The sequence below is a fragment of the Cryptomeria japonica genome, chromosome 5 (assembly GCF_030272615.1).
Source record: "Cryptomeria japonica chromosome 5, Sugi_1.0, whole genome shotgun sequence".
Classification (NCBI taxonomy): domain Eukaryota; kingdom Viridiplantae; phylum Streptophyta; class Pinopsida; order Cupressales; family Cupressaceae; genus Cryptomeria; species Cryptomeria japonica.
In genome coordinates this window covers 543,307,571-543,323,960 of record NC_081409.1, presented here as the reverse complement: position 1 = coordinate 543,323,960, position 16,390 = coordinate 543,307,571, and the positions used below count along the sequence as shown (strand labels likewise).

At 39.7% G+C, this 16,390-nt stretch overlaps 1 protein-coding gene across 1 annotated transcript in view; it reads right to left on the bottom strand.

Annotated features, from left to right (window-relative positions):
- Positions 1 to 1,945: 1,945 nt before the first annotated feature.
- LOC131034568 (presequence protease 1, chloroplastic/mitochondrial) overlaps positions 1,946 to 16,390 on the bottom strand; it is a 153,674-nt gene continuing 139,229 nt past the window's right edge. The window contains exons 13-19 of the mRNA XM_057966102.2: positions 8,572 to 8,655; positions 8,337 to 8,434; positions 3,593 to 3,857; positions 3,327 to 3,489; positions 2,973 to 3,153; positions 2,775 to 2,846; positions 1,946 to 2,600 (exon numbers count right to left, since the gene is read on the bottom strand). Of these exons, the coding sequence (XP_057822085.1) occupies positions 2,459 to 2,600; positions 2,775 to 2,846; positions 2,973 to 3,153; positions 3,327 to 3,489; positions 3,593 to 3,857; positions 8,337 to 8,434; positions 8,572 to 8,655 (1,005 nt within the window). The 3' untranslated portion in view covers positions 1,946 to 2,458. The remainder of the gene's footprint in view (positions 2,601 to 2,774; positions 2,847 to 2,972; positions 3,154 to 3,326; positions 3,490 to 3,592; positions 3,858 to 8,336; positions 8,435 to 8,571; positions 8,656 to 16,390) is intronic.

Genomic DNA, 16,390 nt, shown 5'->3' with positions numbered 1-16,390 from the left:
AGTTGTATTGATTGTCATCTCCTCTTCCAAAGTTCAGCAAATCTTATGTAAAAAAAGCATGTACCTTTTGACATGCATAAACTAAAACCCATTTCGACAAGGACATTGATATTGCTTTTGGCAGGGGCCAATTTCTAGCTCATATAAGGGAAATCTTGTCAATCATAATTATTACACTTTCAACCTCTTAGTCTTGAAATAGAATGGCTAGCCAAAGTAACCTAGTAGGATGCATCTCTTATAAAGAGAATGCAATGGTATTGACTGCATTTGGCATAAATGCAATAGTTCTTTTATTATCTCCAATCATAGTGATGCATTGATACCAATTGATTGAAAGCATCTAGATTAGATGCCAAATTTACAATTGTTTTGATAGTGAGACAATGTCGACATACCACCTAACAAGTGCATCTTGCTTGTTGATTCCTCCTTATGGTTTTCCATTTTTCAATAGATTCTCCTACTTATGTTTGATTTCCATTTCTACTTATTTATATAATAAAATAGAAATATTTGTTCTAATAACAAAATCCAACATTTAGGCACTACACCTTTGTTAAGGAAAAGATCCTACATATTTGCACAACAAAAGCATGATAAAAGAGAGCAAAACCCTTTTACAATTTAAAGTTGCATACATGTCAATTTTTTTCATACTTAAACCTACTATCACACAAGCCATTCACTAAGACTTGGGAACTTAGCATATAGTGGTGTGCATAGGGTACCATCTTAGACTAAAAGAACTTTATTGGTCTCCTAACAACATTGGAGTCAAAGTGGCAATTTTACCAAATGATGCACATTTGAATTCTCATGTTCATATGAATCAAAAGAGACAACATTCTATAATATATCAAGCTTATTTTGTCTTATATCAAGCTTGTTTAGACAAAATTTAATTTGTACATAGTTTTTTTAAATGCTTTGGTTGCCAAAATAATATGCTTATCGTATACTTCAACTATTTTGTTAGTTGTGGTATTTTTATTCATTGGTAAAAATTGTTCAAAGTATAAGAACCACCTACATCTAGATATTTCTTAATAACTCACATCCTATTATTGGGATCTCAATTTACATTAGCATTATTTTACTACTATAGTGATATAAAAGTTGCAAATAACAATCACTCCACATGGTTGAACATGGATCTTACAACCTTACATGGTGAACCCTTCATGGCCGGATTATGGTTTTTGTTGTTAAGAACTTGGTTCTTGTACATGTTTTAATTGCCTAGATACTCCTGTACGCTTGCTATTGCGTATTCATGGGTATCAAAGCAATAAGTCTGTATTTCAATTGCAGACTTATTTACCATTGTACGGTACATTCATGTTATCAATTTGAGGTTTAATTTCCAAAGTTATTTCAAAGTCAGACACAGCATTACTAAACCACAAAAGTTCAAAGATGTGTGAATGGAAGAGATTGGCTTCTAAGGTTTCATACCCTCACTATCCCTCAACATGAGGTTCCTCAATGAAAAAAAAAAGGGTGAATTAAAACCATAATGATTGCATTGACATCACCGAAATAGAAGAGTTTTTTAAGACCAAAATTTTCATGAAATATCATTTTGGTAAATGTACTCAATTATATCATTGCATAAATTTTCAGTTGACTAGTTAGTAATTGCCTCATATAAACTTAACTTCTTTACACATGCTGAGACATCGATTGAATAAAATGGTGTCCCAAATATGATTTTAAATGCTCATCTTACACAATTTTTCAATCCACATGCATCACTTACAAGTGCTGCTGCTTCAATAGGAAAAACACTTCCATCACCTGCAATTTGCTAAATTGATTATATGCACGGTGCATCTATAAACCATTGTACAGGCATTATTATACACATTTTTCTTATTCTCTATTAAAAATACTGGATATGATTGTGGTCACTATGAGACTAAGCTCAGTATTTTCTTATGAATGAACCCTTGAAATTTTAATGCCATTTTATGGAATTTCATATTTAAAATATTAACATTCTTGACATGCTGCTTGTCAAGAATTTCCCCATCGGAATAATGAGAATTCAATTTGATAATATTTGAAGAACAATAGTTATTTATCTGAATGTTTGGAATACTTTATTTCTCATTTGATCCAAATCTAGTAAAACCAAAATACTCATAGGTATTGTAGTTTTATGTTTTAGCATTGTCTAGTGTCATCTCATATTCTTTTCATATTCTCTGACAAGAGCAGATGCTATCAGTTCTGGGTTTATTTAAATAAACAAACGTTGATTATGATTTAATCAATTAAATGGAGAATCAACGAGATATTTTTACGTGGACAACTTTTTTGTCTCAAGTAATATCCATGCTTGCAATGATCGGCTAACAAATTACAAGATGCTCCATCATGCAAATCAATAGATGATCATGCATCAATATTCTGCAATACTAATGGAGAAATAAATACAATGTCCAACCCTATTCTACAAAACTTTTTTCTCTACCAGGAAGTTAGGCCTTTCTTGGTTAGCTGAAGCAACATCATTGGAAGATGCAACTGCAACAACAAGTCCATTGTCTTTCACAGCTTCCAGTACATCAGCAAATTCATGGAAATCCTTCACACTGCAGAAAGATTCAACCGATAGGTATTAGAAAGAATCATATATCCATATCCCATGTGCATAAATTTGCTTATGCCAATAACCCCAAATAATGGATACAAATCATTCTGGTCTATGAGAACTAATAAAATTATATCATCTCTCCAGAGAATGTAAAAATCACTAAGCTGGTGACCTGGTTGACAATATTTCTTCCCGTCTCCTTTCTCTTTCCTCGTCTGTAACCCCCAGTAAGTATCGCATCAAGCTAGAACATCAAAATACCATGAAGTGCAACACTTTTAGTGCCCAAATATAATAGTGAAATGATGAAATGCGCACAAGTTCGCAAAACAATATATATGAAAAAGTTTGTCACTGAAATAAAGCATACCTGGTGTATCCTTTTGCATCTGGTAGTTGATATGAATCAACGTCTCCTATAGTGCCAATTATGGCTTTTGACAAAGTATCAGCATCTAAGTCCAGTTCTCGGAGGAACTTGGCAGTTCCATCATAGATATCAAGAGTCTTTAGTAGGTTTGGATCTCGATAAGACAAGTAAGAGAATACTCCTAGAGGTCACAATTAGAGATAACATCATATGATTTTACAGGGACATTACACAAATTAAAAAGAAATGGTTTATTCTTTATGAATATAGATTCCCTATGAGGTGAGATTGAAACTCTTATCAAGCTACAGAATCTCAAACATACAGTAACATAAAGGAATGATAAGACGACACCTGATTGTGAATCTAGATCACAAAATCCTCCATATGCACCACCGCTAACACGTACACGATCCCACAACCATGTATTTCCAATATACTTGGAAATGACATAAGCACTACCCTTTAGATTATAACCAGTTTCATAGATATTTGCTGCTTTTCCAACATAGTTTACCTGTGTTACAATGTTTTATGAACTCATCAGAGATTTGCATCTTTATTATTATTCTAAAAAAATATACATGAAGAAAGGAAAATAGAGTTAAAACTAAGACAACCTGAGTAGGAATTAGAAGAGCCTCATTGATTGGAGGTAGGCAACTATCCCAGGAAGGGATCACCAAAGTGTTTGTATCAGGAAGGGCGCTGAGAAAACCTGCCACATGCTGCTCTGCACTTACAAGATTCTTCTCATCAGCTGTCATGTTGATCAGTACCCCTTTCCTTGAAAATAGACTGTCCCGTATCTCTTCAAGTGAACCTGCCACTGTTGGCCAGTCGTCCTCCACTTGTTTCTCAAGATTTTGTAGAAAATCCATATAGCTGAAGAAGCACACAAATAATTACAGATGAATCTTAATAAAATGGAAATTGCATTAAAAAAAAAATTAAGTTTCAAATGCTAAGACAATGGAGGCAACGCATCCATTTCTTGAGTAGGATCAATTCATCTATGTTCAGAGTTTTGCATATTCAATATTAAAATGCATTAAGCAATCTAGAGTAAATCAATTTATTTGAAATTCTTTGTCCCTGTATAGTCTATGCTTGGAGGTTTGTGGGTAGCTATGCTATTCTTTGCTTTCAAAAACTATATAAAAGAAGTCAAATAAATATTCAATTTGCATTGGTCATAGCTCTAGTGTTGGCATTTGATTTAGAGGAAGGGTAGATAGTAATGCTTCCTCAGTTTGTATGGGACATGGTCCTTGTAATTTCGAACATGGAGATCCAGAAAATATATGGTATTAAAATGTCACATAAATCTTAGTGATTGCAATATTACAAAGGTGGACCATACTAATGTAGTAAAGCCACCATCATAAACTTACCTGACAAGTTGCAGACTGAACATCAAAACTTTTTGGACACTAATTTGTGAGTTGGTCAAACCTGACAAAGAAAATTTGGAAAATGCTACCTAGGAGATCTTAACAGAATTCTGTATATGACTTACCCCATTCAACCTGCAACAGCCATCCTTTTCCACCTAAGATTACGGACAATCAAATAGAGTAGTTGTTCAGAATATATTCCATTTCACAAAGAGATCAGGTTTATTGGGCCTATTTATACATTGAAACTGAACAATATGGATGGTCCACATTGATACAGAAACACAAACCATCACTCCTAAATGGGATGATTTTGTGGATCTATTCCTATCCCATCACTACAGGGTAAATCAGAGTACCACATTGAAGAAGGATGAGAAGTAGAAGGAGAAAAGGCTGGGACGGGAGAAATAACTTGAGGCTTTGGATTCAGGTATAGATGAGTAGATCCTATACACTTTCTTGTTAGTAATTTGAAATTTGTGATCTTTGGGACTCCATCTACAGCCATGGGGCCTTTTGTTTCTTTCTTATTTCTTTCTCATCGCCACCACTACCACCAAGGGCTCTTGTACCTATCAATGTATGCGATAAGGAAGTTGGAAGAATGTTCTCCTAATCGGGATGTGTTGTGTTGGCCAATTTCTAAATCTTTTTCTTCATTGTAAATGCATTCTCTATCCATCACAGGTATGGACTTGACTTGGACTGAGATAATTCTTTTGATAATCCAGTATGTGGCAGCCAAAGGTTGTTGATCCATATGTGATGCCACAAACCTAGGAGACAAGACTTCAAATTATGAAAAACAAAAGGTCTTTAGGTACTTTAAGTACAATATCATCCAATTGTTATATATTCATGTGACTATATTCTCTTCTGCTAACCTCATGCTCATCAACACGATTTGCCCTGTAGTCTTCTAGTTTTGGTACATGTTTGAACCAAGCCCCAATCTCTCATACATAAGGTCCTTCGAATCATAAGTACACTTTTCTAGAAAAGCTTGAAATTGAATTTTGCCATCTCTTCACTGAGATACTTGGAAACAAGGGTTTATTTGTGTTTGTGAATTCCAAGTTGCATTGGATAACCAACTACCCTATTTATGCCTTCCTATAAGGAAAAAATAAATTTCAGAAAATTGCTTGCAATACTCCACCATTATTACCTAACCATGGGGGTGTTTTGGAAGCATGTAGGGAAAAGAAGTGACACCACATTCTTGGATATAGGTGAAAGTAGTAAACAATATTTACCAATCAGTCCAGTCTAAAACCATTGCCAAATCCCGATGGGAAGCTATCCATCAAAACCCCTCATGGAATGCATCAAAAAGACACCACTTGCCGTGGGATAAATGCATTAGACTCCAATTGTGGCAAGTGTCTATAAATCCAAGTGGCACTGAATCCCATCATTCTTGTCAAATCAGAGACAGAACCTTCCTTGGCCATGGCATAAACCATATAGGACACCCTATGGCACTCACGGATCTGTTCAAACTCTAGTCAAAGTATATTTTGCCCTCTGAAATAGAGTTAAATGGTGAAGAAAAATCAAGGTTTGAAAGGTGTTCAAATGTTTCAAAAAAAGGAATGACAAAATACTGGGAACTTAGAAAAAAACAGCTTGTTGCCCATTGAATGATTAAAAAGACCCATTGGAAACTACTGTAGGTGATCAAAATAGGAACATTTGATGTTTCTTAAATTTTAGCCACTAAGTGTCAGTGTGTGTGCTGGATTCAAAACACCTTTTTTGATTTTTGAAAATATTTGATTGTTCTTTACTATGGGGCATGCTCCTGCTGTTGGAAGCCAATTTTTAAATTTTTAAACTTCTTGTTCTTGCTTTGAAACAGCACATATTTGGAGCATTGGGTGGTTGTTTTTTATCTTTTATCTTTTTTGATTTATGGTTAAAAATGGGTTTTTGAAAGGGCCCCAACCCTTACATATCTTAAAAGCAATAGATATAGCAATAATCATCAGGACAACTGTCTAGAAATTAACTACATGTTTTTTAACCTTTTCTCATGGTGGTACACACTCCATGTATGATTACCACCTTTGAACTTAATGCCTTTTTGGCATTCCAATGTACTGATGTGGTCCTGAAGCCCGAGATGTCAAATTTCAGTTTTTAAACTTTGATGCCACCTATTAGAGGTGTGTGTGTGTGTGTTTAAACTTCTTGTTCTAATTTTGTAACAGTGCACATGTGGAGTACTCGTGCCACCTTTTCCTTGACAAATCTTGATGCTCCCTGTTGGCACAAGTTTGGAGTGTTGAGTCATCATTTTTCTTAATGTTACATTTTTCTTTTTTAAATTTCCTCACTATGCGTGCTCTAGGTATGATTGTCACCTTTGAATTTAAACACTTAGTTTCCATATACTAGCGCAATCCTGAAGCCTAAGATGTCATTTGTAAGTTTTTCAAACTTTGACCCTTCTTTATAGAGGCACATGTTTGGATATGGATTGGTGTCACATCCCACACAATCCAAGCTATAGAATGGTAGACTGGGAGAGTACTGGCACAAGTATGGGTGCCATGACTGATGACATGAAAAGAGGACAGAAGACAATACATTTAATGAGGCATGGAACCCCTGCTATTTTCCCCCAATGTCCACGTGAAGGTATGGGCATCACTTCTTTTGCAGGAGAAGACTGCAGGATGTGGAAAAGAAACAGTGCAGATAAAATGAAAGAGGCATCTGCGCTGTTTCCAAATCTTAGTGATGCAATCAAGGATAGAGAGACAAATTAATGGTGGCATTGTCTTTGCAATCAAAGCAAAGATTTCATACACATCCAATGCACCATAAAGAGTTTATTTTAGATTTAGAAACATGCAAGGAATCATGAACAATAACAACACAAATCTGAAAAGATGACACCCCTTAACAAATTAATGTTTCTTTACTTGGACATCCTCTTCCTAGAACTTAAACTGATGTATTCTCAAGTCCCATTGTCCTACTTTTTTGGTCAGTAATGCACATAAATATACTTATCTTGACCTCTCTATAAAAAAGTTATATGACTACAAAAAATCTCTCAGGATTAACTTCGCAAACCAGAAGGTAAAATCTTTTCAATTAATTGAGATTACTCGGAAAAAAATTGGCATATTACAATATGCAGAAAAAATCACGAAACTAAAGAAAATTTTGCACCCAAAAAATCAAAATTAAAAAAGAAGCTAGTCTTCAGCAAAAGCATCATTAAAATTGCTCCACTTTTTGCCTAAAGTGCCTCGTGTATCCAAAGCTATTTTTAAAAGTGAATTCTCTAAGTCCTCTTTTATGTTGCTCCATACACCAAATGTTGAATAGAATTTGATGTGGCACAAAAGAAAATCAAAATATTTGGGGTGGGTCAATTTTTCCCATTTTTTTTTGAATAAATCACAAGTCTCGATTTTTCCTGATTTATTGCTATTGAAATGTGATGTTTTCATTTTTGAAAAATGTACTAATTTTTTTTCTTACAATTGGCAATCATGATCTTTTGCCAATTTTCGCTACTAGATATAATTAAATCATACAAAGAAATGGTTTTGAGCATTGTAATATTGTTTGCTCATTCAACATGGTCTGAACAAACACAGAAGATGGTAAGACTAAAAATAAGGAAATTTGGAAAACCCTACCAGAAAATGAGCTAAGGTTGCTTTGAAATTAAAGATAACAGTGTACCACCTACAAGTTTCTCAACAGAGTTTCTTTGGTGTGTTCTTTGCCCAATTTCTTTTTCTTGGAGCTAGTATAAATGTTTCGAAACATACTTTATCTTCCTTACTTCCTGTCTATAATCTAATGATTATGTAGTTCCAGGAATCATATGTTAGCCCCATGTGTAATCCACAACTCTCTCATATAACTTATGTTAACTCACAAGGGGAAGCCGAAAACAATTATTAACAGAGTAGACAGATGATATTAGTCTGGAACCAACCTGAGACCACCCATTTGCTCATTTACCCATCCTGCAACATTTAGCTTTGCATCAAGCCTTGCAGCAGCTATTCCATGACCACTACCTGTCAGTTTATTCTACAAAAATGCAACTGATCCAAGTCAAATTATTAAATCAAAATTAAAGATCCATTCTTCTGATTAAATTCAAGATATAAGTTGAGACTTTATGCAATTCCATCTCTAAGACCTGCAATAAATGTCACTGCACATACCTCCATTCTCGCTTTACTTTGCATAACAAATTGCTTGAACCTTTGCTGGTCTGAGAATTGAACATCTAAGAGGATAGTGCGAATCTGCCACAGACAATAACCATTTCCAGGTTTAAACTCATTTCTATCAATTCTTTGTTACCCACTTCTCATCCTTTTCTATGTCAAACAATTGTTTTTGTATAATTACTATTTCTGGAAGAGATACCAGACAATGCAATATACATAATATTTCAAAACTGAAAGTTTAAAATATAGAAAGAGCGCAAAAACAGAAAAAGAAATCAACTCATTGAAAAAGAAAAATACAGAAATAGAATTTAAAAACATGGCTTCTCCCAAAATAAAGTGATTTAACTTTAAAAAATTTAAATGCAATTTTGCCCATGCTTCCTAAGTCTACTTAACACAACTTAAACTCTATGACACCACACACATGGGTTGACTACAGATGTAAGAAAGAATCACAATCATTCACTCTGTTTGCCATGTGCTATCACTCTTGAGTGTTTCCCTTTGCATTTAGAAATATGAAATTAACAAACTCAAGCATTCAGAAACACATTTATTGAGGTCCTTATTGACCTGTAAAAAAGGTGATCTAGCTATCAATCTTCATTGGAGGAAGGGCAAGACTCTCTTAGTAGACATATTTTGTCACCTTTGATAGACACGTTTTCTAATGTTTCATGATCAAGCAACATGTATAGCATGCACATTGTAGACGTTATTGACTATTTCTTCATAATCATTTATGTAGCATGGTCTTAGATGAAAGAAATTGCTTCCTATCAGAAAAGAAAATTTAAATTCTATCATTTAAGTTTATGATTGCATTATTGTCTATTTATATTGAATGGTGCTAAGTATTATGTATGGGCACATTTTTGGTGAATCACAATCACCATGCTTTATCTTATATAGTGTTCGAATCATTAGCAATGTGTATAATTTGAGGAATTTATTAAATTTCTGGCTTTTCCTTGCATAAAAACCTCATCAATCATGTTTACTGACACATTTCCATTGCCATCAGGTTTCTTGTTTCTCACTTTTGGGAGCATATGAATACATAAGGGTCAACAAGAGATCCAAGGGATAGTTCAATAACTTGAATTGGGCAAAAACTTGGCAGGCAAAAATTTTGACTCAACATATTAAAAACATAAACAACTTTTAAAAATAGACTTTGAAGTTTAAACTTTTAAAACATGCAAAATTGAATTTAGAGAACCCATAGGTGTTGGTGTTGGAAATAAGCCACACCCGGACCGACCATGGACTGGTCCAAGAGGTGCCAGTAGCTCAGTGGTAGAGCACTCCAGCAGCGTGTGGAAGGTCCTAGGTTCGAGTCCTAGCTGGTCCATGTCTCAACATGGTATCAGAGCTATAGTTTATCGAACCTGAGGTTATTCGATTTTTGAATAATTTAAGAACAAGGCTATATACCACATCACATTTCTAAAATGGCCAGCGCTATTAGATTCGAAGACAGACTCGGAGGTGGCGATGATTTTTCAGCTTGGAAGTTTAGAATCAAGATGATTTTGAGGGAAAACAAAGTTGATACATTTGTTCAAACCGAAAATGCACAACCTGAAAATGAACCTGACAAAGCAGCGTGGATTGAGGGAAATGAAAAGGCTATTAAAATAATAGTTGATTGGGTGAGAAACAACATAATGCCCATCATAAGGAAACATGAGACGGCCTATAAAATGTTCAAAGCACTTGAAAGCACATTTGAGATATCAAATGCTAGTCGAACTCTGGCATTAAAACGGGAGATAAATCATATCACTATGAACAAAGGGGAGACAATCAATGCCTACTTTGTACGGATATCAACCCTAAGAGATGAACTTGCAACCCTTGATTATGAGATCCAGAGTAAAGAGTTAACACTCATTGCTCTAGATGGGTTGCCTAGTGGATGGAGTACATTCGTCCAAGGCATCAATGCAAGGTCCAAATATCCTAAGTTTGAAAGGTTAAGAGATGATTGTCTCCAAGAAGAATCAAGGTTGAACAAGATGGGAATAAAACAAAAGAACATAGACGAAGACCTTCAAGTCCTAAATACTAACACAAATAAAAAAAGCAAGAAGAAGCAATTTAGGAAAAGAAAAGGTCATCAAGGCAAGAACACTTCAAAGAAAGATCTATCACATATTCAATGTTATAGGTGTGACAAATTCGGGCACTATGTTGTGAAATGTCTGGAGAGAGCCAAACAAGCCACATTTGCCAAAGTAGGAAAATCCAAAAGAGGAGATGACTCCAAGAACTATGTCCTCTACTCAGCACTTACAAGCCATGCAACAAACAAATCTAACTCATGGGTGATCGACAGTGGTTCATCCAAACACATTACCAATTTTAGAGAAGTGCTAGACTCCATGATAGAGGAGAATGATGAGGAAGTGACCATCGGAGATGATTCCTCACATCCAGTTAGAGGAATTGGAACCTGCACCATCAAACTAAAGACAGGCATGTCATTGCAACTTGAAGGAGTACTATATGTCCCTGGCATCAAAAGAAATCTAGTCTCCATATCAGCTCTAGAGGATAATGGATACAGAGTGACCTTCATGGAAAACAAGGTGTTGGCTTGGCTGAGAAATTCTTCCATCAAGAAAGCTAAAGTCATTGGTCAAAGACAAGGCTATTTGTATGAGCTATGCACAAAGCCCAACCTAGCCTTAATTCATGAAGCCACAAATGCAAATGAAGTGTGGCATAGAAGACTAGGCCACCGGAATTATAGAGCTTTATCATCTATGGGAAACCTTGTCACAGGTACCTTCCAAAATAGTACTAGGAAGACGAGCAAAGTATTAGAATTAGTTCATTTTGATGTATGTGGACCTATGTCCCTACCCTCTCTAGGGGGATTTTTGTATTATGTAATATTTGTTGATGACTACTCTAAGAAAACTTGGATCTACTTTCTGAAATGTAAAGAATCATAAGAGATCCTCAATAGGTTTAAAGAGTTTAAATCACAAACAGAGAACTACTCAGGAAATAAAATTAAAACCCTAATGTTTGCCCTCTCGGTTAAACGGTTAAATGCAGAAAGTAAATGCACAGAACATAATCGAAATATATTAAATAACCAGCCTCTGTATTAATTCCACAGTCCATGTACAATAAGTGCTCATAACATTACATCTAACACGACTAACATGATCCTTTCGAAGAAAAGGTACACAATGTATAATACCCGAAGGGGTGCGACACAACCGTCGCGACTCCAACTACCTACCCGTCGGCTAACTAACTGACCGCCGTAACTCATTATTACCGACGACAACATAAACATAATATAACAACATAACATAATGATTATTCCCGTCAACATCATCCCCCCCAAGAAAAGAAGTCGACTCCGACGACTTAATACAAAATAGGGATGAACGGCAGGAACTATTGACGCCAGTCGGGCCTGGATCTTATACACTTGCTGCGTCCTTGCCTGAAAACCCTTTGCTACTACCATCCGATGCTCAAGTGCGGATTTCACCAATATTGCATCCTTTGCCATCACAGTCCTCCTGTGCCTAACCCAAACTTGTCTACAAAACACGTTTTTTAGTCTCAGCTTCCACCAACTGCTACTCAATTGATACTATCTCCCTAGCCAATTTGTCCTCGATAGCCACCTGTGCTGCTCTCCCGGCATCCAACTCCTGGGTACGCTGAACTAAGTCTCACGCGACTAGTGCCTCCAACCTAGTGGTCAGCTCCTCCCGAGTCCTTTGTGCATCCACCAAGGCAACCTCACATCCAGCCGAGACATACTCCGAGTTCTTCAAAGCGTACCAGTCATGCCTGGAGGTGGCCACAATTCGCTGGCACAAATGCTAGGAGACACCTCAAATCCTCCATCACACTCCCCAAAGGCTAAAAACTAAACTGAATAACTCCCTGGTGTCATACAACTGCGCGGACCTGCAATGCCTTCCCTCAAACTCTGTTTGTTCCCAACCTCCAAATCCGTCTCCCTCTATGGCTTATGGCTTCCCCGCCAATGCTTAGCTGCAGGCTTCTTTCTCACAGTACGAACAACCACAACACTTCCCGTGGTACTCTGTAGCTCAAAATAAACTGGGGGTCTGGGGGCAACGCCCCCAGCGGGGTGGAGGGGCAGCGCCCCTCGCGGGGTCCTGGGGCAACGCATCATTTCTGTGATATTTTATGATGTCAAAACCCTTCTTCTACACTCCAATATTTTCAGTGTCTAGGCTCCGGACTTCAGCAAATCATTTTAAATCTGGCCGTCGTCGTTTTTTTTTGGCACTGTAATGTCCCCGATGGCACCCGGCCATACAACCTCCCTGTATGGTCAACAACAGCACTGGCACCTCCAATCGTGCGGCTGCTTGGTCTACCTGTGGCAGTCATTTTGCCCTTACGTGGCTGTGTGGATTGTGCAGACTTGGTCTCTTTTTTTTCTTTTTCCTTTTGCGGCTGCTGCGCGTTGGTGTGCGTAACCCTTGCTGTGCGTGTTGATCGGGCCGTGCGGTGCGTCTTCCTCCTCCTCTATCCCTTGCTGTGCGGCGGTGTTTGGTGTTGTGCGGTGTGCGGTGGTGGGTTCATGTCTTGGCAACAACCTTCGGTGGCTCCCACCGCACGGTGGTGTCACCCTGGTGGTTCCACCGCATGGTGGTGTCACCTTGGTCCCACCGTACGGTGGCCATTTTCCCTTTTTCTTTTTTCTTTTTTCTTTTTTTTTTCTTTTTTTGACCGTACGGTCGCTGTCGTACGACCGTGCGATTTTATTTTTTTTGAAATTGTCTAGAGAGTCTTCGGCTCGGGTCCCCTGTCTCTGGGATCGCCCTTCATCCTTCTCGGTTTTCCTCACCCAAAAGTCTCCTTTTGTCTCGTGCCTCTCAAATCGCTTGCCTGGCCTCTCGAGTCCCCCTCCATCCTCTCGGGTCCCCCTACGGGCTCTCGGGTGTCTGTCCGGCCTCTCGGGTCCCCTGCGCACTTCGCGTGGTAGGGTTTCAATTTGAACCTATTGGTGGCAAGTTTATTTTCCATGGCCATCCGAAGACCTGGAACCACAAATTCTACAGGGACCACGACCTCCTTCCCGTACATAAGAAGAAGGATAATAAAGATTTTGAAGGCTGCACCCTTCCACACAGGGTTCCAATCATTGCCGACACTCTTTGGATTATTTACGTCGCCAGGGTTTGGGGCGTCTCCCTTCCAATATTCTCTGTATTCCGGCAGGTACACCTCTGTTGGTTGCTCTGGTTCCTCTACTTCGAGCCTATAGCTTTGGAACATTTTGTAATCCGCCATTTGCCAGTGGAAGAGGCCATTAAGTGAGCATACCTCATCTTCAGAACATCCCTCCAATTCGAGCACCCCTTCACTGTTCGGCTCCATCGCGTTCTTGCCCTTGCTTTCATCGGGACCCCCTTCCCCTTTATTAGAGTCCTCTGAGTCCGAGTCTGAAGAGGCGAGCTCTTCGCCGACATCTTGGGTGTGTAGGTCAATGGTATATTTCCGCCCTCCCTTCTCCATGGAAAGGGTATTTTTCTTCCAGTTGTGGTTTACCCTCGCGTTGATCAACCACGCTCTCCCCAGGATGGCGTCATAGCCTTTCTTCTTCAAGGGAATAACCACGAAATCTAACAAGAATGGTTGCGTACCAATTGTCACTTGCTGGGCCATCAACAGGCCGAGTGGCTTAATGCCGTGTTGGTCCACTCCCACCAGGTTGAATGTGGGTGGCCACAGGGTGGGCTTCCCCAGCCACTTCCATGTTTCTTCTGGTAGTACATTCACCCTAGATCCTCCGTCCACAATGGTGTCCTTCAGAATGGTCCCACGGATACCCATTTCTACCACAGCTGGGTGTCTACCACTGCTCAAGGCTAGTAACATCGGGTCAGTCGAAGGGCTGACGGAAACCTCCACCTGTGGTGTACTCTTCGAAGCGGTGGCGGGAACCCCTACCTGTGGTGCACTCGACGATGCGGTGGCAGGAACCTGTACCTGTGGTGCACTCGACGCTGCGGTGCTTTGCACATTGGTGAGGATGGCAGTCCTCAATTGTGGCATAGAGTCTAGAAGGTCTTTTACCTTTATCGGCACCTCCATCTGCAAGATTTGCCCAATGATGTTATTTTCCGCTTCCGTACGGAATGATGTACTTGCCACCTCGTTGTCCCGTCGTTCGGTCGTCATCTCACGTTCAATATTGGCCTTTGCCTCCCGTAATCTCTCCTTCTCCGTACGGGGGTCGGGATAAGTGGCTTTTTTCGTCTGGGCGCGGGTGATCGCCAGTACTTCTTTCTCATCAGTCTTCTTAGCCTTCTCAATGTTGAGGAGATTAACCCCTGCCTGCGGGCAATTTGCGTCCTCATGGTCGCCTGGCCCACACCAACGGCAGAGGTGCTGAGGGGTGGCTTCCTTCGTGCAATCACGAGCGAAGTGCCCCCACTGATTACAGGCCCTACATTGGATAATTGGTTGGCCCTTGGCGTCATACTGGATACGGCTTCCGTTATTGTTATTGTTGCTACTCCTTCCGCCGCCGCGTCTGTTGTCCCGGTATCCTCCAGATGATGCAGTTGTGTTAGTATGTTGGTCGGTACCCGCTGGTGCGGATGTTGTGGCCTGCTCCGTGAACAGCACCTGGTTCATTTGCGTTCCTCGGGTTTTCATGTTGTATGGGCACTCCTTGGTGGAGTGTCCCATCACTTGGCAAATTTCACAGAATGCCTTATTTTGGCAAGTACCCTTTGTGTGCCCTTCCTCTTTGCACTCAGTGCACCATATGTCCCCTTCGTTCCGACCAGTGCTTCTCATTATTTTGAATTCCTTTCTCATTCGCTCCATGTCTTTCTGGAGCGCTTGCACCCGTTTGCCAACCTCGTCGTCGCTGCTGCTTTCCCGTGAAGAGTCATCGTCCTCGGATGAGGATTTATTACTTTTCTTCTTCTTTGATGTTTTGTGTTCGCTCTCCAGGTCCATCGCCCTATTATAAGCGTCGTCGTATGACGTCGGGGGTACAATTTTCATCTTCCTCCGTAGGGAGGATTTCAACCCTTCAACGAACCATCGTTTCTTCAATCCATCTGCGGGTTGGCTTTCCATTTTACCCAAGAGTTCTTTCAGCCTCCGACTGTATGCCCGTACTGTCTCCTTAGTACCTTGTTTGGTACTGTATATCTCCGTTACAATTTCATTGTCATCACGGAGCAACCGAAACTCCCCCGTGAATTCCTTCTGTAGATTGGCCCACGTGGCCACTTTTTGCTTGTCCACATCGGAGTACCAATCTATGGCAACTCCTCGTAACGTGGCTAGGAACTACTGTACCCAGTCATCCTGGTCTGTTACTCCGTTGGCGGACCAAATGGTTTCACATGTACGGCAATGCCGTAAGGGGTCTTCCTTGCCCTCCCCTGTGAACTTTGGCAATTTTTGTTTACTCGCCATCCCTCCGCTAGGTCTCGCTCCTCTAATTCCTTGTGTGCTTGTACCTGGCGATCCTCCGCCTCCTGCAACTGAACCTCCACTCGTGGGTCCTCCGGAAAAAGTTGCTGACACTGAACCAACCAAATTGCCTCCCGTACGGTACCCTTGTGCTCCCTCTGCACCTTCGGTCGTACCGTCACCTTCCGGTGTCTCCCTCCGGTTGTCCTCTGAAATGGACAAATTCTTTAGCAAGTCTCTGGTAGCGTCGATCAGGTTTAGACTTCGCCTTGTTTGTTCCACCAACTCTTCGCGGCTTCTTACCCTACGGTGGTATTCTGGCGAACTGTAGAGTTCTCCTTCGGCACCCTCCGTGACT